This window comes from Ursus arctos, unplaced genomic scaffold (assembly GCF_023065955.2).
Source record: "Ursus arctos isolate Adak ecotype North America unplaced genomic scaffold, UrsArc2.0 scaffold_9, whole genome shotgun sequence".
Lineage (NCBI taxonomy): Eukaryota > Metazoa > Chordata > Mammalia > Carnivora > Ursidae > Ursus > Ursus arctos.
Genome location: NW_026623111.1, coordinates 13,088,017 through 13,115,953, shown reverse-complemented (window position 1 = coordinate 13,115,953; position 27,937 = coordinate 13,088,017). Strand labels below are relative to the sequence as shown.

Here is a 27,937-nt window from a genome sequence, read left to right as displayed (position 1 = left end):
TCCACAAATTGGAGTTGTAAGCCCTTTGTTGGCTTCCCATGGCACTCCCAAGCCCCCTAGGGAGCTCCACCACGGAGCCCCTCTGTGGCCTTTATGTGTCCTCACTCCCTCACTTTGCTTCCACCACGCCACTTCCCTGCTTCCTCGAAGGTTTCTCCTGGGGACCGTTCCTAATAAATTCCTTCCACACCCATCCCCTTCTCAGGGGCTGCCGGTGGGGATCTGCCTCAGTCACTGCCACGGAGAAGAAGCATCTCCGGTCACGTTCCCCGCAGACGCTCACACTCCTCCCACTAACCGGGTTCTGTGGGTTCTTCTGCAGGTGATCTACGCCCTCAACACCCGCCAGGATGAAGCGGAGGCCAGCATGGAGGCGCTGCGCGAGGCCCACCAGGAGGAGCTCCAGAATGCCGTGGCAGAGGCCAAGGCCAGACTCCTGCAGGAAGAGGGCCACGCAGAGGAGGAGGCCCTGCTCCAGCGCATTCGGGCCCTGGAGAGCGCGCTGGAGCTGCAGAAGAGGCTGACACAGGAGGCCCTGGCGCAGTTGGCCACGTGCAGGCTGGAAACCAAGGAGAGGGAGCTGAGGGTGGAGGCCGAGCACGCCGAGCGCGTCCTCAGCCTCTCCAAGGAGATGCTGGAGCTCAAGGCGGACTATGAGAAGAGGCTCCGGCACCTGACGAGCCACGAGGCGCCCCAGTGGGGCCGGCTTTCCCAGGAGGGCCCAGACCCCAAGGGAGAGCCAGGCCACGGCCACGAGATGCGGGAGGTCCTGCTGGAGGTGGAGCGGCTGCGCGTGGAAAACCAGCAGCTGAGCAAGGACTACGCCCGCAAGGCCGAGGAGCTGCAGGCCACCTATGAGCGGGACACCGAGGCCATCCGGCAGGCCATGCAGCAGTCGGTGAGCGAGGCCCTGTGGCAGTGGCAGGAGAAGGAGACGGACCTCCGCAAGAACTTCCAGGTCCAGGAGTCGGCCCTGCAGGCCCAGGTCAGGAAGCTGGAAGGGGATCTGGAGCACAGAGGCCGCAAGATAAGTGACCTGAAGAAGTATGCCCAGAAGCTGAAGGAAAGGACGCAGGTAAAACAGGGTCTCTTGATAGCTTTCCAAGGGGATCGTAAACACGGTCCCTAATTTTAACACCTACTATGTGTCGGGCACTGTGCAAAGCCCTTGACTTCTACCTAAGTGACTCCTCTTCTTTCCCTTGAGTTCAATTACATTCCATCAGCAAATGTTTATGGAATTCCTCCTATGTGCCAGACCTGGAGCTACGGGTAGGAGACACATGGTGAGCTGGACTGGGTCCCTGACCTCAGAGAGCTTAGACACTTATAGGTCACAGATAATTTCTCTCTAGAAATTGAGAGGCTTAAAGACTTACCTCACTAGCCACACAGCTTATAAGTTTCTTAAGTCAGGCCAGCCTCATTCTAAAGCACTGCTCTTTCCTAGCAACGTGCCTGTCCTGAAATCCTAGGGACTTGGCTTTCATGGCGAGCTAGACCACTGACAAACCCCACACACTCACAGAGCCCCATCTCTAAAAGCTGCAGCAGCCACTATTCTTAGTAATCCTTGAACACTTTTTTCTGTCCCAGACACTTTATCTCATTGAATCCTCACGACAGAAAGGTTAAATAACGTGCGTAAAGGCACGCGGCCCATCAGGATGAGTAGGGATTGGATGAATGTGAGCCCCTGAATTCCAGAGACAAGAGCGACTGCTGTGCACTGACCCACCTTCCAGATCTGACTCCTGTTCTGTGCACATTGTGTGTCTCTGAGACAGCGAGCAGTCCCCAGAGCAATGAGACCCTTTCTGTCTGTTTAGGACCTGGACGTGCAGCTCAAGGAGGCTCGGCAGGAGAACTCAGAGCTGAAGAGCACTGCAAAAAAACTTGGGGAGAAGCTGGCTGTTGCCAAAGACAGGCTGATGCTGCAGGAGCGTCACGTGACGCCAAAAAGCGGTGAGAGGCGCTGCGACAGTTTGGGTGTTTTTCCGGAAAGAAGGGCAGCTGTCAGGTTGGCTGGTGCTGCTTGCAGCCATGAGACTGTTGAGCGAGCAGAGCGAGGGGCGGGCTGTTTCATCTGACCCCTGGTGGGCGAGCTCCACCCAGGCAGGGCCCGGGTGAGTTGCCACCTGGAGCTGTCACAGTGCCTAGAGCCAAAAGGCATGATGCAGAGGGACCCCTTGGCCCCCAGAAACTTCCTCACCAGGCCCACCGCATGCCTGAACTGCTCAGGACCGGCTTCTCCTCCGCGCCGAAGCAACACTTCACGTTTTTCCCATCATGTCACACGGCGATGTCACTGGGTCGTCCCAATAGTTCTGTGAGTGGGCGTGGTCAGTGTCTCCGATGGTCCAGATGAAGAAACGAGGTTGAGGAAGGGTAAGTGGCCAGCTCAAGGCCATGGGTCAGTGATAGAACAGGTGTATATCTCCTAATATCTGACCCCAGAGGGCCTTCCTCTGAAGGAGGAGATTCCTTCATCAGGAAGTCTGTGAATACCTACAGTGTGGTCAGTTTGACACTAGGAGATATAACAAAGACAGAAAACATGGGCTCTGCCCCCAGGGAGCTTATGGGACAGTGACTTTACAGCCCGGAGCATGCTTTGGTATCATGCGGTGGCCCAGGCATCAGGGGAATGAAGTGTCCTGGAAAGAAGTCACCATGGGCCGGAAAGGTGTGAAGGGGACAGGTTTGAGTTGGAACCAGAAGTGCGTGGAGACTTTAGTGCAGTGTTTTCAAAAGTGGGGCAGGGATACCTCCTGAGAATATGGGAAGAAAACAATGAGCATTTCTAGTTATATTTATTTTTTTGTCTTTTACATTTATATCTTTCAAATATATATATATACATACACATACACACACACACACACACACACACACACACACACACACATATATATACGTATCCAGGAATGTGCTCAATGTTTTTTTCAACGTATGGAAATCACAATTAAAAAACTTTGACGATGACTAGTTTAAGAAGCTAGAACAGAACAACCGTTTGAACTCAAGACGCTGCTTGAGCAAAGACGATAGTCACCATTTTGACCGTGTTTGAGGCCCAAAAGGCCACAGAGCAGGAAGTCCACATGGGAGTGGGGGGCAGAATAGTCAAATAACAAAATGGGTACCTGACTGCAGAAGACCTTGAACACAAGGCCAAGGTCAAGGGCATTTTAAATGATGTTGAAACTTATGCTTGCAGATGACAGGAAGACGGAGCTAGTTTCAGAGAATGAAGACCTGGGGAAGGCGAATGACCTGGAAGGCCGCAGTCTCCATCCTCAGCAGGACCCAAACGTTCCCAAGGAGTGTCTGTGCACCAAAGGAGGCCCAGAGGGACAGGTACTGTCTGACCCAGCCCTGGGAATGGAGAAGTCACAGGAGGCTTTGCTGGAATGAGCATCGGGTAGAGGCCAATCCCCAACTACGACAGAGCCACTTGAAACCACCCATGGTTTTAGGGGTGGTTGTACGGGTGTGAAGTTCCTCTAACTTCCTGCCATTTGAAATTAGGAGACTACGAATATAGCAGAATTCTCCCAATGTCTATCGTTGGCTCCTGGGAAACTGGAAACTTGCATAGGAGTCCCACTATCTGTTCCACCAATCACAACAAACAGAATTCTTTAGACACCGCTAGAGTGGGCTGGAATACCCGATCCCGTGACCGTAGGTCCACGATTCCAAAGAGCCTTTTGCAGATGGTAGATCAAGTGAAGGCTCTTACGAATATCAGATCTACAGTCTTATGAACTTTATGGCCCCTTGCGCTCCGTGCGGTAAAATCAGTGTGTAAATGTTGTAAACGTTGTACGAAAGAGAAACGGTGATTCCGTGCTCCTCACCCCACGCGGGCAGGTTTACAAGGCCCTTTCTCTTGTTTATAGACCAAGAAAGAGGGCAGTATTGAGACGGAATATATGAAGCAACAATATGAAGAAGACATTCGTAAAATCAAACACCAGACCGAAGAGGAGAAGAAGCATCTCAAGGACCAGCTAGTGAAGCGACTGGAAGACTTAGTGAAGAAGCACACCCTAGAAATCAAGTCCGTGCGCTCGTCGGTGGAGACCGAGAGGAGGAAGCTGCAGAAGGTGGGGTCCGCTTCCACAGACTCGGTTCAGAGTCTTTCTCCTCTCCTCTGCCTCCGTCCTTTTCTCTTGTATTTCTTCTTCCCTCCCTCAGACACTTACTGAGCTCCTGCTGTGTACGCATCCCGGTTCTCTGTCTGACCCAGGGAGTCGAGGGTCTTGTGAAGGAGACAGGGACACCCCTAAGGCTGTGAGCAGGCAGGGCCTAGAGCCGTTGACATCAGGTAGAACTGTATTCTCTGAGCATTTAATTGAGGACATCCAAGTCTCCTCAGCAAAAACAGAGAGAGAGAACGCGAAGCAAGCGCTCAGGCCCAGCCGACCGCCTGGACCCAAACCCCAGCGCGGCCACCGGGCAGCTTTGTGAGCCCGCTGAGTTCCGGAGCGCGGCCCCTCAGAGGGAAATCTTGCACTTTAGGTTCCTCAGTTATAAAGCAGATGATGGTAATAGCACCTCCCAGAGTAGCTGCGAGGATTAAATGAGGCCATCTGCGTGGAAAAACAAAGCGTAGTACGTGCCTGGAGCCTAGAAGGTAGACGCAGGTCAGTCATCAGTAGCTTGCCGATGGGGGCGAAGATTCCCGGCCCCTGGGTACTGTTCCGACTTCCCACCAAAGAAGGAATGCAAAGCCTCATCTCTTCATGTCTGCTGGGAAAAGCAAATCACTTTTGTGATGTTTTAGGGAGAGAATGAAGTGTAACTCAATAATGTTGTGCACATAGCCTCTTTCACACGCGAGAGCCCGCCTCATCAGCTTTGGCTCTTTGCGGAAAGACCATACGTTAGCGCTGAGCAATGCCGTGCCGTGCGGTGGTGTGGAGGAGTAGGGACTCGATAAATGTCTGTGTTGGGTAAATGAACGAACCCACGAAAGACCCACACTGGTCGTGGTCTCCGAAGTCGTGACACGTCCCTAGCTGTATGACCGTGGATAGGTCACTTAACCTCTCTGAAACATGATTCCTAAAATAAGGATAAATACTTTGAGGGCTTGTTGTGTGGATTCCTTATGGTGTTATATAAAAACTCTTAGTTCAGTGCACAGCATGTAGTAAAAGTTTAGTAAACAGTGGCTATGATTAGTTACCGTGTGCCCTGGGTGACAGCATGTGTGTTAATATTGGTGAGTGCCTACTGTATATTTTTTTTAATTTTTCATTTTTTTGTGTGCTCACTATACTTTGTAAATCACTTTATTCTTAGGAACACAATGCATCTTCCCAACAAGATTATAAAACGGGTATTCCTATATTATTTTATTTTTAAAAATTTGTTAAATATTTTATTTATTTATTTGAAAGAGAGCTAGCACCCAAGGCAGGGGGAGGGGCAGAAGGAGAGGGAGAAGCAGACTCCCTGCTGAGCAGGGAGCCCTATGAGGGGCTCAATCCCAGGACCCTGAGATGCTGACTGGAGCCAAAGGTAGACATTCAACCGACTGAGCCACCCAGGTGCCCCAAGGGGTGTTCATATTTTAGAGATAAGAAAATGGAGGCTCAAAGATGCTATGTATCAACCCACACAGACCGTGAGTGCTTGAGGCAGTATTGAAACCTGATAGCCTGAGTCCAGAGCCCATGGTTCCCACCCCTGCGCGGGGCAGGAAGCAGCTATGTGGAAAGCATTTTCCTCCGAGGAGCTGCGAGGGGTCACACAACCCAATCCTCAGACAAACAGCTGAACGCTCTTTCTATCCAGAGCCACAGTCAGCGGGAGGAACAGCAGCTCTCCCAGAGCGACAGGTTGCCCTGGTAACCTGTTAGCCAAGCCTGACTCTGACTATAGAAACCCCATTTCTCTTTAATCAGGGGGCATGAGTCCATTTGGGAAATGAATCACAGAGAAATAAATTGTGTTTCCCTCCTGCTTTGGGGGGGTTATACTTCCCCCCCTTTTCTTTTGAGGGCCCTTTAGACCATTTACGTTGAGTGTAATTATCACTAAGTCTCCTATCTTGCTGTTTTTCTCTTTGTCACATCTGTTCTGTTTTATTTTTGATTCATTGAATTTATTTCTTGTATTCCTTTTTTATCTTTACTAATGACTTACTAGGTTTTTTTTTTTTTCCTGGAGGGGTGCTCTTGTGGTTGCTCTAGGATTTAGAACATGTGTCTTTAATTTATCACCGCCACCAAATACTACTTTACTTCACATGTATGTATTACTTCACCGTACAAACCTTGCAACAATACATTTCCATTTATCCCTTCCTGACCTTTGTGTAGTTGTCATACGTTTTACTTTACACGTTACAAACTCAGAAGTGTATGGCTCTTATATTTCCTTAAAAAGCCAATTATTTTTTAGGGAAAAAACATTTCTTATATAATTTATATTTTTAAATTATAATCTTTTAGTTGTCCTTTCCCATTTCCCATTTCTACCATTTCTACAATCTTTGTTGCTTTGGCCTGAAGAACTCCGTTTCACATTTCTTGTGGTGTAAGTCCCCTCGCAGCAAATTCTGTTTTTATATATCAGAAAATGTTTTTATTTTGCCTTTATTTTTGCTAGATATAGAATACAAAGTTTACAGGGTTTTTTTTTTTCTTTCAAAACATTAAAGATCTCATTCAACATTTTTTGGTTTGCATTTTCTTCTAATGAAAACTTGGCAGCCCCTTTTATTCCTCCTGTATATAACAAGTCTTTTGTTTTCTGACTGCTTTTGAGAGTTTCTCTTTGTCGCTGGTTTCCGCACCTTGATGTGGTATGCCAAGTATGATTGTTTTGTGTGCATGTTCTTCTGCTTGGGGTTCATTGAATGTACTGGATCTGTGGGTTTATAGTTTTTTCCAGTTTGGAAATTTTAAGGCCATTTTCTTTTCCGACCTCCTTCCTTCTGATATTGTCCTACAAGTCACTGAAACCCTGGTCATTTATATTTGGTCCCCTTGTCTCTCTGTGCTTCAGTTTGGAAAGTTTCTGTTGCTATATCTTCAAGTTCATTCATCTTTTTTCTTCTTGGGCATCATACAATTTTTTAAAACCTATTTGGTTTATTTTTTCCTTTCTGAAATTCCATTTGTTCCTCCTTTACAGTCTCCCTTTTTCTCCTCATCATATTTGTTTTCCTTTAAATTCTTGGGCATGTTTATAATTGCTCTTTTAGCATTCTCATCTGTCATTTGGGTTTTTTCCCTATGGTTGCATCTTCTCCTGGTTATGAGTCCCATTTCCCTGCTTCTTTGGGCATTTAGTAATGTTTTATTGGATGTTGGACATTAAGAGTGTTAACTTGTTTAATGACTGCATTTTGTTATCACCCTTTTTTGAGTGCTGAATTTTGTTTTGGCAAGCAGTTAAATTACTTGTGAATCACCGTCTTTTATTGTTAAAAGGTACTATTTTCTAGACTTTTAAAAACTTTGTTAGGCCGAGTTTAGGGTAGCGTTTGCTCTGGTGCCACTTTAGCTTTACTACGGAAGTGTGAGCCTTCATGGGGTCTAATGCCCCACGTATTGATTAATATTGGTGTTATTATGATTGCTAATGGTGACTCTGAGTGACACTTTTGACTTTGTACTCATTGACTCTTGCTGCTGCACCACAAACTTTATTATGAATACGTTTCAAATAGTAACGTTTCTTCTCAAAACAAGTTAACGTAGTTTCCTTTAAAAACATGGAGTCCAGGTGATGACGTCAGGGGGGCACAGGGAGAAGCACCTGGTGATTGGCCCGCTGAGTTGCCTGGTGATTGGCCACATGAGCAAGACCAAGCTGAGCGCCCCCTGGTGGTTGGCTGAGGCGCAGTGGTGCCCTCAGGAGGCCTTGGGATGAACCTTGGCTTTTAGAAAAGCCCAGCACCCGCCTAAGGCACCGCTGGAGGGAGCAAGGTCTCCTCCATCGTGGCAGCTACGACTGGGGTACTCTTCAGGGTTCTCGGTTCCTGCTACTGGCAACTTCTCCCTGACTGGTCCTGCCCCAGCTTCTTGCCCACACTCTTCACTTCATGTTCGCTTCTACCTTTCCGCCCCTCTGGGGTCCCATGAGTCCGTCTGCCAGCACTCAGCACCACCTGGACACAGGCCTCGCTGCAGGGCTGGCCAGACCACCCAGTTACTTGGTTTCATTTGGCAGAAAGGTGGGGGGGATCTGAGAATCACAGTTCAACGGACCCCTACCCAGGCAGGCAGAGGCCCTCTAGTCCTCTGGGGTCATAACCTGGCTCAGCACAGGACCCCTGGACATCCCGCTGAGCTGGAGCCTTGTGTCCAGGATCGGCATAGGAGAAACTAACCCTCTAGACACATGACGAAGTGGGAGCACATCAACCCCACAGTGAAGGGTGAGAGACTGTCCCAGAAATATAGCTGATGGGGACATCTCTGACCCAACTCAGCATGGGGCCAATAAGTCTCCAGGATGCTAGGCTGACCAGGAGCCCTCCAAATCAACAGAGCACAGGACAATTGAGTCTTCCAGCTGGGCTAACCAAGAGCCCTTCGACCAGGAGCCCACTGATCCAGATCATCACAGGCAACCAAGTCCCCTGGACCTCCAGGCGATGGGGAGTTCTCCAAACCAACTCAGCAGAGGGCTAACAAGTCCCCAAGACAGTGGACCCACTAGGCTGCCTTCTGCCACAAGCCCTCTGCCCCAGCTCACAATGGGGTAAACAAGTTGCCTAGACGCTGGGCCCACCAGGAGTCTTCCAACATTGGAGCCCTCAACCCAGGAGAACCCAGGGCAATTGAGTCCACCAGACACCAGGCCAACCAGGAGCCTGGTGACCTAACTCATCACAGGATGAACTAATCCCCTGGACATCCATTTGACTACAGGCTTTCTGAGCCACATCAGTACAAGCTGCACCAGTCACTCCCCCAGACCACGGGCCAATAGGGAATTCTCTGAACCAACTTAGCACAGGGCTGTGGAGTCCCCCAGACCCTGCGCCCACCAGGAGCTCACCAAACCAGTTCAGCACAAGGCAAACTAATTCCCTGGACTCCTGGCTGATGCCAAGCCCTTTGATGATGATGAGTCCAAGGCCACCAAGTCCCCTGAACACCTGGCCGGTGGGGAATTCTCTAAACCAACTCAGCATAGGGCTACCCAGTCCTCAGGACAGTGTGCTCATTGGGCACCCTCATACCAAAAGCCTTCTGACCCAGCTCACCAGGAGCAAAAATGTTGCCTGGACACTGGGCCAACTGGGAGCTCTCCACCTCAGCAGAGTACAGGGCAATCAAGTCTTCCAGCTGGGCCAACCAGGAGCCCTTTGACCAGGAGCTAACTGACCCTGATCAGCCACAAGGCAAGTCCCCAGTCACAGTTTTCTGACCCAGATCAGCACAAGGCAAACCAGTACTCCAGACCCTTGGCCAATGGGGAATTCTCTGAACCAACTTAGCATAGGGCAATGGACTCCTCCAGACACTGGGCCCACCAGGAGCCCACCAACCCAGTTCAGCACAGAGCAAACTAATTCCCTCAACACCTGGCTGATGGCAAGCCCTTTGACCTACGTCAGCTCAAGGCAAGCCAGTTCTCTGGACCCCTGGCCAATGGGGAATTCTCTGAACCAACTCAGCATAGGACTAATGAGTTCCCAGGACAGTGAGCCCACTGGGTGTCCTCATACAAAAAGCCTTCTGACCCAGCTCAGCATGGTGCAAAAAAGTTGCCTGGACACTGGACCAACTGGGAGCCCTCCACTTCAACAGAGCACAAGGCAATCAAGTCTTCCAGCTGGGCCAACCAAGAGACCTTCAACCAGAAGCCTACTGACCCAGATCATCACTAGGCAAACAAGTGCCCTTGACCTCCAGATGATGGGGAATTCTCCAAACCATCTCAGCATAGGACAATAAATCCTCAGGATAGTGAACCAGCTAGGTGTCCTTATAACACAGGTCCTCTGACCCAGCTCAGCATGGGGCAAATGAGTTGCCTGAACACTGGGCCAACTAGGATCCCTCCAGCTCAGCAGAGCACAAGGCCGTTGAGTCCACCAGACACCAGACCAACCAGGAGCCCTCTGACCCAGCTCATCACAAGATGAACTAATCCCCCCAACCTCCAGCCAACCACAAGCTTTCTGACCCAGATCAGCACAAGGCCACCAAGTCCCCTGGACCCCCAACCATTGGGAAATTCTCCAGACCAACTCAGCAGAGGGCTAACCAGTCCCCAGGACAATGGGCCCACTGGGCACCCACATACCACAAGCCCTCTGACCCTGCTCTGCATGGGGCAAACAAGTTGCCTGGACACTGGGCCAACTGGGAGCCCTCCACCTCAGCAGAGCACAGGGCAATCGAATCTTCCAGGTGGAACAACTAAGAGCTCTCTGACCAGGATTCTACTGACCCAGATCAGCACTAGGCAACCAAGTCCCTTGGACCCCTGGCTGATGGGGCGTTCTCTGAAGCAATCAGCATAAGGCCAAGGAGTCCCCAAGACAGTGGGCACACTGGGCGCCCTTGTACCACAAGTTCTCTGATCCAGCTCAGCATAGGATAAACAAGTTGCCTGGACACTAGGCCAACTAGGTACCCTCCAACTGGGAACCTTCAACCCAGCAGAGCACAGGGCAACTAGACAATTGAGTCCACTAGCTACTAGGCCAACCAGGAGTGCTGTGACCCAGCTAATCACATGGTGACCCTTATACCACGGGCCCTCTGACCCAGCTCAGCATGGTGAAAACGAGTTGCCTGAACACTGAGCCAGCCAGGAGCCCTCCAACTCAGCAGAGCATAAGGCAATCATGCCTTCTAGCTGGGCCAATCAGGAGCCCTCTGACCCTAATCAGCACAGGGGGAACTAATCCCCCAGACATTCATTCAGCCAACCATAAGCCTTCCGACCCGGATCAGCACAAGGCGATTGAGTCCCTTCCACCCTGGCCAATGGGGAATTCTCTGAACCAACTCAGCACAGGGCGAAGAGTCCCCAGACGGCTCTTGGACCAGGAATACTCTGATCCCATTTAGAATGGGGCAAATGAATTCCCCAGACATCTGACCGACCAGGAGCCCTCCAGCTGGAAGCCGTCCCACCCAGCTCAGCACAGGGCGGACAAGTTCCCCGGATACACCGGAAGCTCTCCTACTAGTCAGCAAAGCGCAAATGAGTCCCCTGGCCACCCAGACAACTGCGAGCCCACTGACACAGTTCAGCATAGGGCAAAGTGAGTCTCCCAGACACCGTCGTTTGGGAGCCTTCCTACTGTGAGCCCTATAACCAGGCTTAGTTCAGGGCAATGAGTCCCTGTATGCCCAAGTGACTGGGAGACCTTTGACTTGGCTCAACAAGGTCATCTTCTGAAGGGCAAATGAGGCCGAGAGACACCCAGGGAATTCTCCAACCCCACTCAGCACTAGATAAGCAAGTCTCCTGGATGGCCAACTGAACACAAACCCTCCAAGCAGGAGGCCTCTGACCCAGCTCACCACAGGGCAAAAGAGTCCCCTGGACACCTGGCCAACTGGGAGCCCTGCCACCCTGGCTCAGCAAAAGGTGAAAGAGTCTACCAGACACTTGACAGGCCAGGAATTCCACCCAGCTCCACATAGGGCCAGATTCCCTTGGATGCCTGGCTGACCAAGAGCTTAGTGCAGGGAAAATGAGTCCCTGGGACATCTGTCTTCCAGGGGAGGAGCCAGGACGGAGGCTATCTCTGAAGGTAGAGGTTCCTTGCCCTGTTGGAGGCTGGATCCCATGTGTCACAAAGTTGTGGGTGAATGCCACGCCCTGACCAGTGCTTGGAACCACTCAGAACTGCATAATGAATCATGGAACACTACATCAGAAACCAAGGATATACTGTATGGTGACTAACATAACATAATAAATTATTATTTAAAAAAAAAAAACCTGCAGTTCCCACATTAGGTCACTCTGTGGTCATGCTGGTGGGCCATGGTCCTCAGCCCTCTGGCCTGGAACCAACTCCAGCCTGATATCCTGGTGGCACACCATCTGGGGAGCCTTCATCTTTTGGAGAGGTCTCTTTGGAGGGAGCAAAAGCCACCATGCCTTAAATGAGATAGAAGCTGGGAGAGCTGGCCCTGGAAATGAAACGCATCGATACATCTCTGGCAGCGTTCGACAGAAGGTCAGAATTTCTGAAAGAAGCTTTTACTACAAGGAGGGAAAGGAATAACTCTTTCTTTCAGAAGGTGTCTGAGCTAAAAGATTTGCTCTTAACGTGTGAAGAAGAAAACCAAAGATTGAGAAATCTGCTTTGTCACTGGGTGTCACAAGAATTAAAGAACGTGTTGCCTGAGAGCCAGGCCTCCCTGGACACGGCCTGACATGCAAAGGAGGCTGAGAGCAAGTTCCAGAGGGGACCCAGGCCAGCGTGGAGGAGTCATTGGCGGAGCTCCTCCAGGCTTCTCCAGGCTCACGACAGGTCCTCCCGCCTGCAGAGGGAGTGGAGACCTTACGAGAACACGCTAAGCAGTGGGGTGGGAGGCAGGCCGACATCTTTGAACTGGAGAGCTTTGTCAGCAACACACTTGGCTTCCTGGAAGCGTTGGCCCGTGGAAACGGTGCTGCCTCCACCCATGCCCACCCAGGAGGGCATAGAAAAGAAGCTGGGGTGAATTGGGGGGCACGTCCTGGAGTGGGAGGTAACATGAATTTCAGGATTTCTAGGAACTTTAGATAATTTAAAGTAATCATTTAAAAATAGTGAATTTAAAACAAATAACCCTAGGTGATTGCAGTGCACATGCTGGAATTGCCGGCACCACCATGCCTCGTGAGTCGCTGTATTCTGCAGATGGTGGGTGGGGGTCGCCACAGCTCTCCATGGACAGCTGACCCCGAGCGCAGCCCGCCCGTCCCTGGCAAACACTTTCACACACGTTGACTCCCCTAGATCTCAAAGCCAGCCGCTGAGGTGGGTGCCATTCAGATAGTCAAAGAGAAGTCCTCGCACAGGTAATTCTGCAGAGACCATCTCTGGTCCAAGGTCTCACAGCCAGTTTGTGGCAAAACTTGGATTTGGACCCTGATGTCACGGCTGCAAACTCCAGCCACAGCAGCAGGTGCTTCTCAGCTTAGGCTCCCACTGGAAGCAGGCTTCAAAGAGCACATGGGAGGGGAAGACCAGGGTGGAGAAGGCCGGGGGGGGGGGGACCATTCCCTGTCTCTGGGGGAGGTGGTGTGGGGTGAGGGCGGTAGGTAGAGGCTAGAGAGGGGACCGGATGGTGGGCCGTGTGCTCTGAGCCAAGGAAGCGCTGCAGGATTGCGGGGAGAGACGTGGGATTCGCTCTGGCTGCTCTAGCTTTGGGGCTGGATGGAGGTAAGAAGGCAAAACCGGAGACAGGTGGAAGCACACGCACCTGGGAAACTGGAGGGTGTCTGTGGACCCAGAGGGAAGTGGCCCCTTCCGAGAGGCAGAGCTGAGAATTGGTACAAATTGGATGCTGGGGTGTGGGGAGGGAGGAGGAAACCCAGGTTCCAGGCTGGGCCCCTCCAGTTCCAGAGGCAGTGGGGTGGGAGCTCAAGGGAGGTATGGATCCCAGTGAGCTGGGACCCACCTGCAGCTCCAGCCAAGGTGGAGGTGGAGAGCCTGAAGTTGTGGCCCCCGGGGGGTGTTCAAGTAAATGTGTTCCTAGCAACCAGGGGTAAACTAAGCAGAGTCGTGAAGAAGCTGCAGCGGCCGGGGCGGGGGGGGGGGGTGGTTGGTGGTGAATTTGACGGGGATTTGGATGAGAGAGAGGCAAGCTTGTGCTTCTAAGATGGGTGGTGTCTGAGCCATTTTGAGAGTTGCTGGTTGTAGGAGCCAGTGGGGAGGGTGGTAGAGTTCAGGTAACTGGGACCTGAGAGGCAAGTGGATTGCTTCCATGATCCAGCACTGAGAACGTCCACTGCTCAGCTGCTCAGACCCAGCTCACCTGCCTGCCCCCCGCCAGGTTCCCAGACATAGCAGCTTCCTGGAGATGAAGGGGCTAGGACATGACTTTGGGGTGTGATCTGCCGCTGCTCACCCCTTCTGAGTCCCTAGTTCCTTCCTCTGTAAAATGCAGACAACTCAGGTGGGAGACAGGAGATGGCAGGTTGGGGAGGAGATCTGCAGGATCAAGGGGACAGATGGAGTCCTGAGGACGATGGGAGGGCAGGAGGATGGGAGGATTCACTATCCTGGCCTTTTCCTTCCTGAAAGCAGGGCATCAGCTCTGAGAGGAGGGCGCTGTGGGTGCTGCCTCTGCCCCACCCCTGTCCTTCTCTGCCCAGCACCTGCCCAGCCACAGCCCAGCACTAGACCCCTCCTTCCTCCTCCACCACTGCCTGGCACCCACAGGGTGGCGCCACTGGGCCCACAGGGGAGCCTTGAGCTCCAGAGAACCCCGGGTGGGAAAGCTAGCTTTAGGGAGCTATTTTGGGACATGTTGACAGGTATGGCATTAGGATAGATAGATAGATAGATAGATAGATAGATAGATAGATAGATAGATTTATAGATCCACGGGAAGCTGCAGGTAGTACAGAAAGGTCCCTTCATAAAGGCACCTGTCGCCCATTTTACCCCAGAGGTAACATCTTACATCACTGCAGAACAATGTTAACACCAGGAAACTGACATGGGCATGATGTGCGTGTCTGGTTCTATCGTTGTATTGTGTCCATTCACGTGAGCAGTAGCACAGGCCAGGTGCAGAACTGCTCTGTCAGCACAAATATCTCCCTCATGCACCCACCTTTGCCTCCATAATTCCTGCCTGTGGCCACTGCCGATCTGTTCCACATCTTGAGAGTTTTGTTCTTTTGAGGATGTTACATGAGTGAAATCCTACAGCTGTGACGTTTTGAGAGTGGTTGGTTTTTTTGTTTTCGCTCAGCATAATGCCCCTGAGATCCATCCAAGTTTTGTGTATCAATAGTCCTTTCTTTATTGCTGAGTTGGATTCCATATTATGGACATATTATAGTTTGTTCACCCTTTCGCCTTTGGGGGACATTTTGGTCGTTTCCTGTCTTAAGGCTATTAGATATATAAACCTGCAGTGAACATTTGTGCACAGTGTTTTGTGTGAACTAAATTCTTCATTCTCTGGAATAAACATCCAGGAGCATGACTGCTGGGTTGTAGGGTTTATGTTTAGCTTTTGAAGAACCTATCAAGCTGTCTTACTAGGGCAACTGTACCATTTACATTCCCATAATGTATGAGAGATCCACATTCTTTCCAGCATTTGATGTTTTCACCATTCATTTTAACCAGCCAGTAGGTAGTGATATAAAGGTTTTCATTTGCATTTCCCTAATGGCTAGTGATGTTGAATATTTTTTCATGTACTTATTTGCCATCTGTATACTCTTTTTGGTGAAATGTCTGTTCATGTCTTTTGCCCCTTTTCTACTTAGTTCGTTTTTTTCCTGTTGAGTTTTTTTTTAATGTTTTTTTATTATATTATGTTAGTCACCATACAGTACATCCCTGGTTTCCGATGTAAAGCTCGATGCTTCATTAGTTGCGTATAACACCCAGTGCACCATGCAGCACGTGCCCTCCTCACTACCCATTTCCTGTTGAGTTTTGAGAGATCTTTATATATTCTAGATACACACTTTTGTCAGATGTGTGGTTTGCAAATATGGTCTCCTCTTCTGTAGCTTCTCTTTTCATTCTCCTAGCAGGATTTTTAGTAGGGCAAAAGTTTTTACTTTTTTTAAAAAAGTGTTATGTATTTATTATGGGGGGAGAGGGCAAAGGGAGAGGAAGAGAGAGAATCTCAAATAGACTCCATGCTGAGCACAGAGCCCGATCCCACAACCCTGAGATTATGACCTGAGCAGAAACCAAGAGTCGGACACTTAACCGACTGTGCCACCAGGCACCCCAAAGTTTTTACATTTGATAAAATCCAGTTTGTCAGGTGTTTTATGGATCATGCTTTTAGTGCCATGTCTAAGAACTCACCAAGCCCTGTGGGTTTAAACAACAGAAATGAATTTTCTCACAGTTCTGGTGGCTGGAGGTCCACCATCAGGCTGCCGGTGTGGTCAGGTTCCATGGAGGGCCCTCTTCCTAGCTTCCAGATAGCTTCTCACGGTGTGCTCACATGACCTCTCCTTTGTGCATGTGCATGGAGGGAGGGTAAGAGTTCTCTGGTGTCTTTTATAAGGATCTTAACCCCATCATGAAGGTCCCACCCTCACAACCTACTCTCAACTTAATTACCTGCAGAGGCCCCACCTCCAAATTCATGGGGGTTTAGGACGGCCACATGTGAATTTGGGGAGGACACAATTTAATCTGTAGTATGTGTGTGGATTTCTTTAGGTTTATCCTGTCGGGTTTTTGCTCAGTTTCTTGAATCTTCAGGTTTACATCTTTTGCCAAATTTTGGAGATTATCATCCATTTTTTCTTGAAATACTTTTTAACTCCCACTTTTTTTCTTTTCTCATCCTTGGATTCCAATCACACAAATGTTAGAGCTTTTGCACCATTTTCACAGGTTCTGTTCTTTTTTCCTTTCCTTTTTTTTTCAGTCATTTTATCTCTATTATTCAGATGAGGTAATTTCTGTTGTTGTGTCTTCAAGTTTATGACTCTCCTCTAGATCCCGCTCCATTCTGCTGGATTGGGCTTATTTACCGTGTTTTAAAAATTTCAGTTATTGTATTTTTTCCTTAATTTTCAATTTCAATGTATCTTCTGTTTTTTTGCTGAGACTATTTTTCTTTTGTTTTAAGCATGTTTATGATTGCTTGTTGAAGCATTTGTATGACGGCTGCTTTAAGATTCATCAGGAAATCCCCAAACCTGTGTCATCTCGGTATTGGGGGGTCTTTAGATTGTCAAACTTATTCAAGATGACATTTTCCTGGTCCTCGGTATGACGACTATACTCATTATATCTTGGCTATTTGGGGTGTTATGTTAAGGGACTCCGGATCTTCTTAAACCTGGTGTGTCAGCGGGTGGTGGGTCTACAGAAGTGTGGCTAGCAAGTGCAGCCCCAGCTATGTGCCCACACCAAAAGGAGCAAACCAAAGCCTGGCCGGAACCACAGCTGCTCAGCCTGGCCGGACACGACTGGGAAATTAGAGGACAAACTGTGTGGAAAGTCACATCATCACGGCATTCTTCCCTGCAGAAAGCGATGAGGGCACATGACAACTAAAAACATGTTGTTTGCTCTATTTATTCCTAAGGATGGATGAGAACTTTGTAGTGACCAAAACTCTGGGTGGGAGTGGGGAGTCCTCAGGAAATGTCTGCTTCTGTGTGTTGAGCACATTTGAGAAATTTGGTGTATGCTGGTGGAAATCAGTAGGGATGGGCTTACTGGGATGGTTGGCATGGATGTTACCAGGATGGTTAGCATTGATGTTGGACTTGCTCCAAACTTAAATCAAAGGGCAGCAGGGGGGCGCCTGGGTGGCGCAGTCATTAAGCGTCTGCCTTCGGCTCAGGGCGTAATCCCGGAGTTTCGGGATCGAGTCCCACGTCAGGCTCCTCCACTATGAGCCTGCTTCTTCCCCTCCCACTCCCCCTGCTTGTGTTCCCTCTCTCGCTGGCTGTCTCTATCTCTGTCAAATAAATAAATAAAATCTTAAAACAACAACAACAACAACAACAAAGGGCAGCAGGGCTGGTGGGGTGAGGTGGCCTTTTGATGCCCTCATGACCCTCTTGCTGATTCTGTGTGCGACTCCCCCACCTCCCAGCATTTGCATTTCGGACCCCTGCAGCCTCCATTAGTAATTTTTGATTGGACGCTGGACATGAAGAATGTTAACTTGTTGAAAGTGTGGATTTTTTTAAATCGTCTTTTTACAAGTGCTGAATTTTGTTTTGGCAAGCCAAGCAGTTAAACTACTTCTGAATCAGCTGCCTCATTTCCAGACTTGTTTTTTTTTTCATTGTGGTAAAGTGTGCATTACATAAAATTTACCATTTTTCCTGACTTAGTTTTAAGCTCTGTCAGGATGGGTTTAGAGTCGTGTTTACTCTAGCACCACTCCAGCCCTACTACTGCAATGTGACCCTTCCTGGGGCCAAATGCCCCGTGTGTTGATTAATACTGGTGTTTCCGTGATTGCTCACGGTGGCTCTGAGGGATGGTTTAGGTTTTGTACTGGTTGGCTCTTTCAGCTGCACTGTGAACTTTACTATAAATGCACTTCAAATGGTAATTTTTCTTCTTGAAAAAAAGTTAACATATCTTGTTTACCTTTATTTTTTTTAAAGATTTTTTATGTATTTATTTGACAGAGACAGCCAGCAAGAGAGGGAACACAGGCAGGGGAGTGGGAGAGGAAGAAGCAGGCTCCTAGCGCAGAAGCCTGATGTGGGGCTCGATCCCAGAACGCCGGGATCACACCCTGAGCCAAAGGCAGACGCTTAACGACTGCACCACCCAGGTGTCCCTCCTTTATTTTTTTAAAGATTGATTGTATTTATTTACTTTAGGAAGAGAGCGTGAGTGTGCAAGTGGGGGAGGGGCAGAGGGAGAGGAAGAGAGAGAATCTTGAGAGACTCCTCACTGAGCGTGGAACCCAACTGGGGGCTCGATCTCAGGATCATGAGATCATGACCTGAACTGAAAACAAAAGTCCCAGTGCTTAGCCCACTGAGCCACCAAGGCACAACAATGTGTTTTCCTTCAAAGCATCAGTTGAAATCTGTGGTAATTTTCTGTAGTTGCTCATTTGGTGTTCCCATCACTGTGGCTCCTTCAGGTGTCTTTTTTTTTCTTCTTTTTTTCAGTTTATTTATTTAAGTAATGTCTCTACCCAACATGGGCCTCAAACTCCACGTGTCTTTTTTAAAAATTACCTGTAATTGTGGGCAATCTAGACAAGGTAGCAGAAGGTGGGTGTGAGTCTACTTTTACCTCGTGAGATCTCTTCCATGTGAAGTGGATGCAATAAAGCCTTTCCCCTGAGTCCCATGAGAGTTCAGAAGAACAGTTTCTGGATGTGCTCTGTGACTTCTGTAATTAATGCCCCATGGAATCCCATGCCAGGTATGGAATGGGATGCTGCAATTTTTATTTTATTTTATTTTATTTATTTTTTTATAATAATATTTTTTTATTATATTATGTTAGTCACCATACAGTACATCCCTGGTTTTTGATGTAAAGTTCCATGATTCATTACTTGCGTATAACACCCAGTGCACCATACAATACGTGCCCTCCTTACTATCCATCACCAGCCTATCCCATTCCCCCACCCCCCTCCCCTCTGAAGCCCTCAGTTTGTTTCTCAGAGTCTATAGTCTCTCATGCTTCATTCCCCCTTCTGATTACCCCCCTTCTTTATCCCTTTCTTCTCCTACCGATCTTCCTAGTTCTTATGTTCCATAGATGAGAGAAACCACATGATAATTGTCTTTCTCTGCTTGACATATTTCACTTAGCATTATCTCCTCCAGTGCCGTCCATGTTGCAGCAAATGTTGAGAACTCGTTCTTTCTGATAGCTGAGTAATATTCCATTGTATATATGGACCACATCTTCTTAATCCAGTCATCTGTTGAAGGGCATCTCGGCTCCTTCCACGATTTAGCTATTGTGGACAATGCAGCTGTGAACATTGGGGTGCATATGGTCCTTCTCTTCACTATGTCTGTATCTTTGGGGTAAATACCCAGTTTTTAGATTTGAAAGCACTAGTCTCCTTTTCCCTCATGTTCATATCCTTGTAGTTGTGTTTTTTTCTCTTTGCCTAGCTCAAAGAATGCTAAAGTTTCCTGTTGAAATCCTCGGGGTCACTTCGGACTGAGCTGGATATAGGCATGCTTTCCTCCCAATCTGTGCTCTCGAGGCGACCCAGAGCTGTTCGTCTTCTGACAGAAAACTACATTATTCTGCACCTAAAATGAAGCTTCCTGATGCCAAAAATTACTAATGAAGTCAGCTATTTCCATCTGTGGGGACTTTTTTTTTCACTTTAGGTCCATTTGTCAAGGCAACAGCTGAAGCTGTGATTGATTACAAGGACCCTGGGAAGCTAGACTGTGTAAAATTAGGAGTAGCCATTGCTTTCTGCTAGGAATCTTTCTCCCAGGCGTCTACACTGTCGTGACAGTGAGCACGCTTTGGCAGAGTTAGTGAGTCTCTTTACCGGGATGAATGTTTAACAAAACTTTTATTCAACAAAAGCTTCAGTGACGAAGAAGCTAATCAATGAGATAAAAGATCAGAATTTTGCTTTGTTTCTGATGGTTCTTGGGGCAAATGGATAATTTATATATCGTTTTTAGCAAATGAACTCCCCAAACACCAAGGCTTGCAGAAGGGATCACCGATTTACTGAAGAGACGATACCCATGCTAAGTGTCCACCTCATGTGACTTGACAGTCTAATTGCATCCCGCCTTTTTCTTAGTGACTGACCCCAGGGCCACTGGCCTGACCTGAACTTGGCCCCACAGAAAGTGTACAGGTGTCCTCCAGGTGATCAGTAGCAATATCTCTTTAGATGCTCAAGTCAGAAACCCGGCAGTCAGACATGACTTCTTCGCACATCATGTTCCATCAGTCATCAAACCCATTTGTCCACTTCTTTGATGGCCCTGGAATATGTCCAGTTCCCTCTGTCCTCGGTGGCAGGATACTGGTCCAGTCACCCAGCATTTCACTGGACCTTGCGATGATCTCCTTACTGGTCTCCCTGTGTCCCCTCTCCCCACTTCCTTGAATACAGTCTCCATCCCAGGGGGATCTTCTGAAAACTCAACCTAGGTTTCAAATTCTCTAAAGGCCCCCTATCATCTTCTCGGTGCAATTCAAATTCCTTCGTGTGGTTTTTAAGACCCTGCATGGTGGGACTTCTGTTTGCCTCTCTTGCCTCACCTTGCACCACTTCCCTGTTCAGTTCTAACCTCCAGCCTTTTAGGTCATCATTCGTTCCATATCCTTTCCCTTCTTGGCCTTAATGCCTAGCTCTCCCTTGAGGGGGATCACTCCCACCCAACGCCCAAATTCACCTGTCTCACTTTGCCTAGTTTTTACTGATGCTACCTTAGCATAGCTCTCACTACATTTCACTGTAATCACCTAGTTCCTACTTGTTCTCCCCACTGGGGAGCCCCGTGCACTATTACATCCAGTGGTGTGTCAGAGCCAACTTGTGCTGACTCCTGAGAAGCAGTTGTCACATCTTTTCCCAGCGCTCTGTTCAGTGACATCATGGTAGTAACTTGAAATCGGCCACAGTAGGAGTACTTATATTATGGAAATCAACAAATGCTACAAATCAATTTGATTGATTGATTGATTGACTGATTGGAAGCCAGTTGCTTAACATTTACCAGCACACAGTGACTGTATCCTTAGCCCCTTCAATACTTGGCATATAATAGATATTCAGTTAATATTGGTTGGTTGAATGAATAAATAACAGGTTTCCATTTAACCCCATCACACAAGCCATGCCCCCCACATTCCCATATATCATCTCAAGAGCATGTCATTCCTTAGAAACAGAGCAAGCCTCCAGTTCCTGAAGACTGGACTTCCAGCTCCTTCACCCCGCTTTGGGGAGCATCGGGGGCCTGCCCACAGGACATCCCTCAGCTTTGCTGTCTCAGAGGTGGGAAGACCTTTCAGTCAGGGGCTTGTACTGGATGCCACATTTCCCTTAGGATGGCAGGGAAGAAGTGCAGCCAAGCAGGCAGCCTTCCTGAGTTCAAATCTTGATTCCCCACCTCCTGGCTGCATGACCTGGGGCAAGTCATTTAACCTCTTTAAGCTTCATTTCTTTATTATATAAGGAACTTCAACAATAGTACCAAAGTGATTGGGTTTTCTTAAGGATCAAGTGAGTGTTTGTGGAAAGGACTCAGTAAACGGTAAGCGTCAGCTGCTATTACTATGTCCATCTGCTCGCAATGAGAGCATAAAGGTCCGTGATCAATTGGCAGCACAGGAGAACCGAGCTCCAGATAACGCTCAGACACTATAACCTCAACTTCACAGCAACTGCGGGCGTGTCCCAGGGTTCTCTGTTCTTGAATCTCTCCCATTTTCCTTTATATTCTCTAGCTTTTTTCATCCAAGCACATAGCTTAATACTTCTGTATGCCGATGACTCCCAAATGCATACCGGCAATCCAGAACTCTCCCCTGATTTCCAGACCCATGTGTCCACCTGCACACGGGACATCTAACAGCGGTCTCAAACTCAACATTTCCCCAGTGAGCTCCTCCTACATGCCACAACCTGCTTCTTCTATCTTCCTCATCTGTGTTAATGGCAGTACCATTCTCCCCTGCTCAGGTTAGAAACCTTGGTGTTGTCCTTGACAGCAGGCCCTCGCAGTGTACACTGAGAAAACATTTGTGGTTCTGCACCTGTCGCCAGCCATGCTGCTGTCTTGGTCCAGCCCCCTTTGGCTCCCACCTAGGTTACTGCCGCAGGCTCCTCACTGGCCTGCCGCATCCCCCCTTCAGTCTATCCTTAAGACAGAAGCTGAGTGACCTCGTTATAGCTGAATCATGTCACTCCACTTTCCAGCTGTTAATTGGCCTTCATCTTAACCGTCTTTACCACCATGTCTGAGGCTTCCTGTGGTCTCCCCCATGTCCTCTAACCCCATCTCCCACATCCTTCTCCCTCAGTCACTCCACTTCAGCCACAGAGGCCTCCTCTCTGTCCTTAGAACATGCCAGGGCCTGTGCAGGTCCAGGAGTACTCACACCGAGACATCTCACTGGATAGCCTCCTTACTTCACACAGGCCTTTACTCCTGAGTCGCTTTCTTCCAAGGATTTCTCTGGCCGAACTATGTGAACTGAACCCAACCCCGTCGACCCTCCATAGCCCCCTTCCCTGTTCTGTTATTTGTCCTCGGCACTTGTTACCATTCAACATAGCATCTACTGAGTTGTGCCTATTGACTTGGCTGCCTCTTTTATGCCAGTGTGAGCTCCTAGCGAGCAGATAGATATTTGGTCTGTTCTTTTTGTTTGTTTGTTTGTTTGTTTGTTTGTTTTTAAAGATTTTATTTATTTATTTGACAGAGATAGAGACAGCCAGCGAGAGAGGGAACACAAGCAGGGGGAGTGGGAGAGGAAGAAGCAGGCTCATAGCGGAGGAGCCTGACGTGGGGCTCGATCCCGTAACGCTGGGATCACGCCCTGAGCCGGAGGCAGACGCTTAACCGCTGTGCCACCCAGGCGCCCCTATTTGGTCTGTTCTTATCCCCAGCTCTGAGAACAGTGCTTGGCACGCGGTAGGTCTCAGTAAGTATTTGTCGAATGAATAAGCTGTTATCTACATATAAAGGCCAGCTAAGAGGAATAGGATATTTCATCCACTCCTCTAGATACTTACAAGATTTTCCCCGAGATAAGCGAGATTGGCAATGGTAGGCATCTATCAAATAATAGTAGTACTTACTTATTTATCCATCCCTCCCCCAGCCAGAACTGCGCTAGGCTTGGAAGGAACACATGAGTCACAGAGAGGGTAGAAAACGTGCTCAACATCACACAGCTAAAAGGCTGCTCCATTCACATGGTCCCCAGAATATTTCCTCTCTCTGGATCTTCTGTGGTGAGGCTGTGGTGGGGAACCGTGGAGGAAGCAGTCCCGTGGGCCCCATCATTTTGACTAAAGTATGGAAGCCGTTGAGAAGACCAGAGGAAAATTTTGCTCTGAATTTAGTATTTCCCTGCATCTGAGAATGTACTTGGCTTTTTGACTTATGGAACACTGAGGATTGGGTCAGTAACGAGCATTCTCTTTTCTCACTTGACACTATAAAACTTAAACCCAGATGTCTACCATGTCCCTCCTCCAATATATATCAGATTTGGGGTATAATTTTAAGATTTGTTTATTTTTGAACTTCTTGTGTATTTCTTTTTTTCCTCAAAGATTTTATTTATGTATTTTAAAGAGAGAGAGAGAGCGCGCACGTACACATGGGGGGAGGGGCAGAGGGAGAGGGAGAGAATCCCAAGCAGACTCCGCACATCCGCACGGAGCGTGGAGCCCCAAATGGGGCTCCATCTCATGACCCTGAGATCATAACCTGAGCCAAAGCCGAGTCAGCTGCCCAACCGATCAAGTCACCCAGGCATCCCATTGTTTATTGCTAATTTGTGTTTTCTTCTAATATTTTATGAGTGTTGTAGGCTTCCTTTTTTGTTAACTTGAAGTAGAATTTAATAACTGTGCAGTTATTTCCTTAAGTAACATTGAAAGCTGAGATTTAGAAGTAAACCAGTGCCAGGAATGAAGTAATGGTTTATATAAAATGCTGCTGACTCTGGATTTATTCATTCCAGGGATTTTTTAAAATTAATTAATCAATCATTAAAAATTTTTTTCAATTCCAGTATAATTAACATACAGTGTTTTATTAGTTTCAGGTGTACAATATAGTGATGCAGCAATTCTCTACATTACTCAGTGCTCACATAAGGGTACTCTTTAATACCCATCACTTATTTCACCCATCCCCCGCCCACCTCCCCTCTGGTAACCATCTGTTTGTTCTCTATAGTTAAGAGTCTGTTTTTTTGGTTTGTCTCCTCTTTTTCTCTGTATGTTTGTTCTGTTTCTTAAATTCCACATATGAGTGAAATCATATGGTATTTGTCTTTCTATCTCTGACTTATTTCACTTGACATTATATTCTCTAGACCCATCCATATTGCTGCAAATGACAAGATTTCATTCTTTTTTATGGTTGAGTAATATTCCAGTGTGTGTGTGTCCATATATACACCACATCTTCTTTATCCATTTATCGGTCAATGGACACATGGGCTGCTTCCCTTAATTTGGCTATTTTAAATAATGTTGCAATAAACATAGGGGTGCAAGTATCTCTTTAAATTGGTGTTTTTGTATTCTTTGGGTAAATACCTAATAGTTGAATTACTAGATCATATGTAATTCTACTTTTAATTTTTTAAGGATCTCCATACTGTTTTCCACCGTGGCTGCACCAGTTCGCATTCTCACCAACAGTGCAAAGGGTTCATTTTTCTCCACATCCTTGCCAACACTTGTTTCTTGTGTTTTTAATTTTAGCCCTTTTAACAGGTGTGAGGTGACATCTCATTGGGTTTTGATTTGCATTTCCCTGATGCTGAGTGATGTTGAGCATCTTTTCATGTGTCTATTGGTCATCCGGATGTCTTCTTTGGAGAAATGTCTGTTCAAGTCTTCTTCTCATTTTAAAACGGATTATTTGTTTTCTGGATGTTGTACGTTTTTTTTAAGATTTTATTTTTAAGTAATCTGTACACTCAATGTGGGGCTCGAACCTACAACCCTAAGATTAAGAGTTGCTCTGCTGACTGAACCAGCCAGGCACCCCGAGTTCTATATTCTTTATATATTTTGAAGACTAATCCTTTATCAGATATGTCATTTGCAAGTATCTTCTCCCATTCAGTAGGTTATCTTTTAGTTTTGTTGATTTTTTCCTTTGCTGTGTAGAAGCTTTTGATTTTGATGTATTCCCAGTAGTTTATTTTTGCTTTTGTTTCCCTCGCTTCAGGAGACATATCTAGAAAAACATTGCTATGGTTGATGTCAGAGAAATTACTGCCTGTGTTCTTTTCTACGATGTTTATGGTTTCAGGTGTCACATTTAGTTCTTTAATCCATTTTGAGTTTATTTTTGTGTATGGCGTAAGAAAGTGGTCCAGTCTCATCTTTTGCATGTAGCTGTCCTGTTTTCCCGACACCATTGCTAAAAAGACTGTATTTTTCCCATCTCATGTTCTTGCCTCCATCAAGGAGGCAAATAAACATTTCTTATTTCTGGGCTTTCTATTCTGTTCCATTGACCTATGTGTCTATTTTTGTGGCAGTACCATACTGTTTTGAGTACTACAGCTTTTTAGTAAATCTCGAAATGTGAGATTGTGATACTTCCAGTTTTATTCTTCCTTATCAAGATTACTTCGCCTATTTTGGGGTCTTTCATGGTTCTATACAAATTTTAGGATTTTTAGTTCTGTGAAAAATGCTGTTGGTATTTTGATAGGGGTTGCATTAAATGTGTAGATTGCTTTGGGTAGTATGGACATTTTAAAGATATTTGTTCTCCCAATCCATGAGCATGGACTATCTTTCCGTTTGTTTGTGTTTTCTTCAATTTCTTTCCTCAATGTTTTATAGTTTTCAGAGCGCAGGTCTTTCATCTCCTTGGTAAAGTTTGTTCCTAGATATTTTATTCTTTTTGGTGCAATTGTAAATGGGATTGTTTTCTTAATATCTCTTACTGCTGGTTCATTATTAATATATAGAAATGCAATGGATTTCTGTAGATTAATTTTGTATTTAATTATTTGGCTTATTTTTTTTATTTTTATTGTAAGTTTCTTTGAACCCCTTTGGGATAAGGCAAGGTGTGAAGCTATACATGTCCTGTCCATGCATTCATGCCTTTTGTGAATAACTCTTCTAATCATCATTTAGGAAGTAGAAACACAGTTGGAGGAAGTGAAGAAGAAGTCAGAAAATGAAATCAAGCAGCTGGAAGAAGAGAAAGCAGCCCTAAATGTGAAGCTCCAGAATTCTCTGCTTGAGGTAAATCCCGAATTAATGCAGTGCTTGGGAGTGATGGGTCTGGGTGGGAGTCTTGGTTAAGTAAGATGTCAGGAATCACAGAAAACAGGCCTGACTTCCATATGCTCAGCATCCTTGGAAGAAAAGAAAGGACTTTGCCTGGCAAGAAATCCGTCTTGTGGGACATAAATTTAGGTGCGAGTAACAGAGAGCCTGATTTATGGAGGCTTTACAAAGAGGCTCTTAATGTCTCACATAAAAGGAGGCAGTAGGCTGCTGGGGTCGATCCTGTGGCTAAATGACATCAGGCCTGGTGTATCTGAGATTCCCACAGTCTCTCCTCCTCCTGGGCTGTGTCCTCACTTTCCTGGGTATTAGGCGCTTTTGCGTTCATGGGCTCCTTCCTCTATTGAAAAAAATATATCAAAAATTATATTTTATGACTACATTGGTATAAAGATTCATAGAGCCAAGCTGTATTTTTACCTTCTGGCTTTAAAAGAAATTCAAACATTGTCATGGTCCCTGAAAATATCGTGGGCCCTAGGCCCTGTGCCTGCAGCATCTAAGGGAGAAGTCAGCTCAGATTCCCTCAGGCTTGGAAAATGACTGTCACCACTGTGTTGTTAGGTCCAAATTTACACCACGAAACAGCAGAGGGGGAGCGGGGGGAGGTGAGGACCAGGCCTGCCCATTTCATCAGAAAACCACAAGCCTTCAGAGAGGGCTCCCACTGACTCCTCCTCCCATCGGTAATATCTGTGTCACGAGGCCAGCCTGGGGAGGCACGGAGGAGGCAGGCAAGGGAGAAGGGAGTGGAGAATGCCTGTAGACCAGCTGAGCATCACAGTTTGCTCTGTGGGTCCACCTGTCCTGACCACCCAGAGACCAAGGTCAAAGACCTGTTGGCCATCTTATGGGGGGAACTTGTGGGAGGGACTGGAAACAGGCTTCATTCTTGAGCCTAATTAGAACCCCCAAAATGTAAAGGGGTTTCCTTGCTTCCCCTGCCATCTCTCACACCTTCCAAATGAGCCCTGAGTCCTCCCTTCCCTCAGGAGTTCATGAAATTCGTTCCTCAGCCCTGGCTGAGCACAGCAACCTCCTGAGGGAGCTTTAAAGAATCTAGAAGCCGTGTGCAAAACAGTATTGATTGTTTAGAAATACATAGTGGAGTTCAGTCTGGAGACACGCCTGAGAATGACAGGAAATCTGAGCCGGGGGTTATTTCTAGAAAGGAGAGAGGGCGATGGATCAGGGAGAAGGTCAGGGGCTGCAGCTGTATTTGTGATATGTTATCTCTTGGCTGAGTGATGGTTGTACACGTTATGGTTTTCTCCAACCTTTTTTTCTATGTCACAAGTTATCAT

At 47.5% G+C, this 27,937-nt stretch overlaps 1 protein-coding gene across 1 annotated transcript in view; it reads left to right on the top strand.

Moving 5' to 3' along the window:
- FAM184B (family with sequence similarity 184 member B) overlaps positions 1–27,937 on the top strand; it is a 136,740-nt gene that overhangs the window by 59,522 nt on the left and 49,281 nt on the right. Inside the window, exons 2-6 of the mRNA XM_026514504.4 lie at positions 323–1,075; positions 1,830–1,965; positions 3,221–3,360; positions 3,906–4,112; positions 26,478–26,588. Coding sequence (XP_026370289.2) covers positions 323–1,075; positions 1,830–1,965; positions 3,221–3,360; positions 3,906–4,112; positions 26,478–26,588 — 1,347 coding nt within the window. The remainder of the gene's footprint in view (positions 1–322; positions 1,076–1,829; positions 1,966–3,220; positions 3,361–3,905; positions 4,113–26,477; positions 26,589–27,937) is intronic.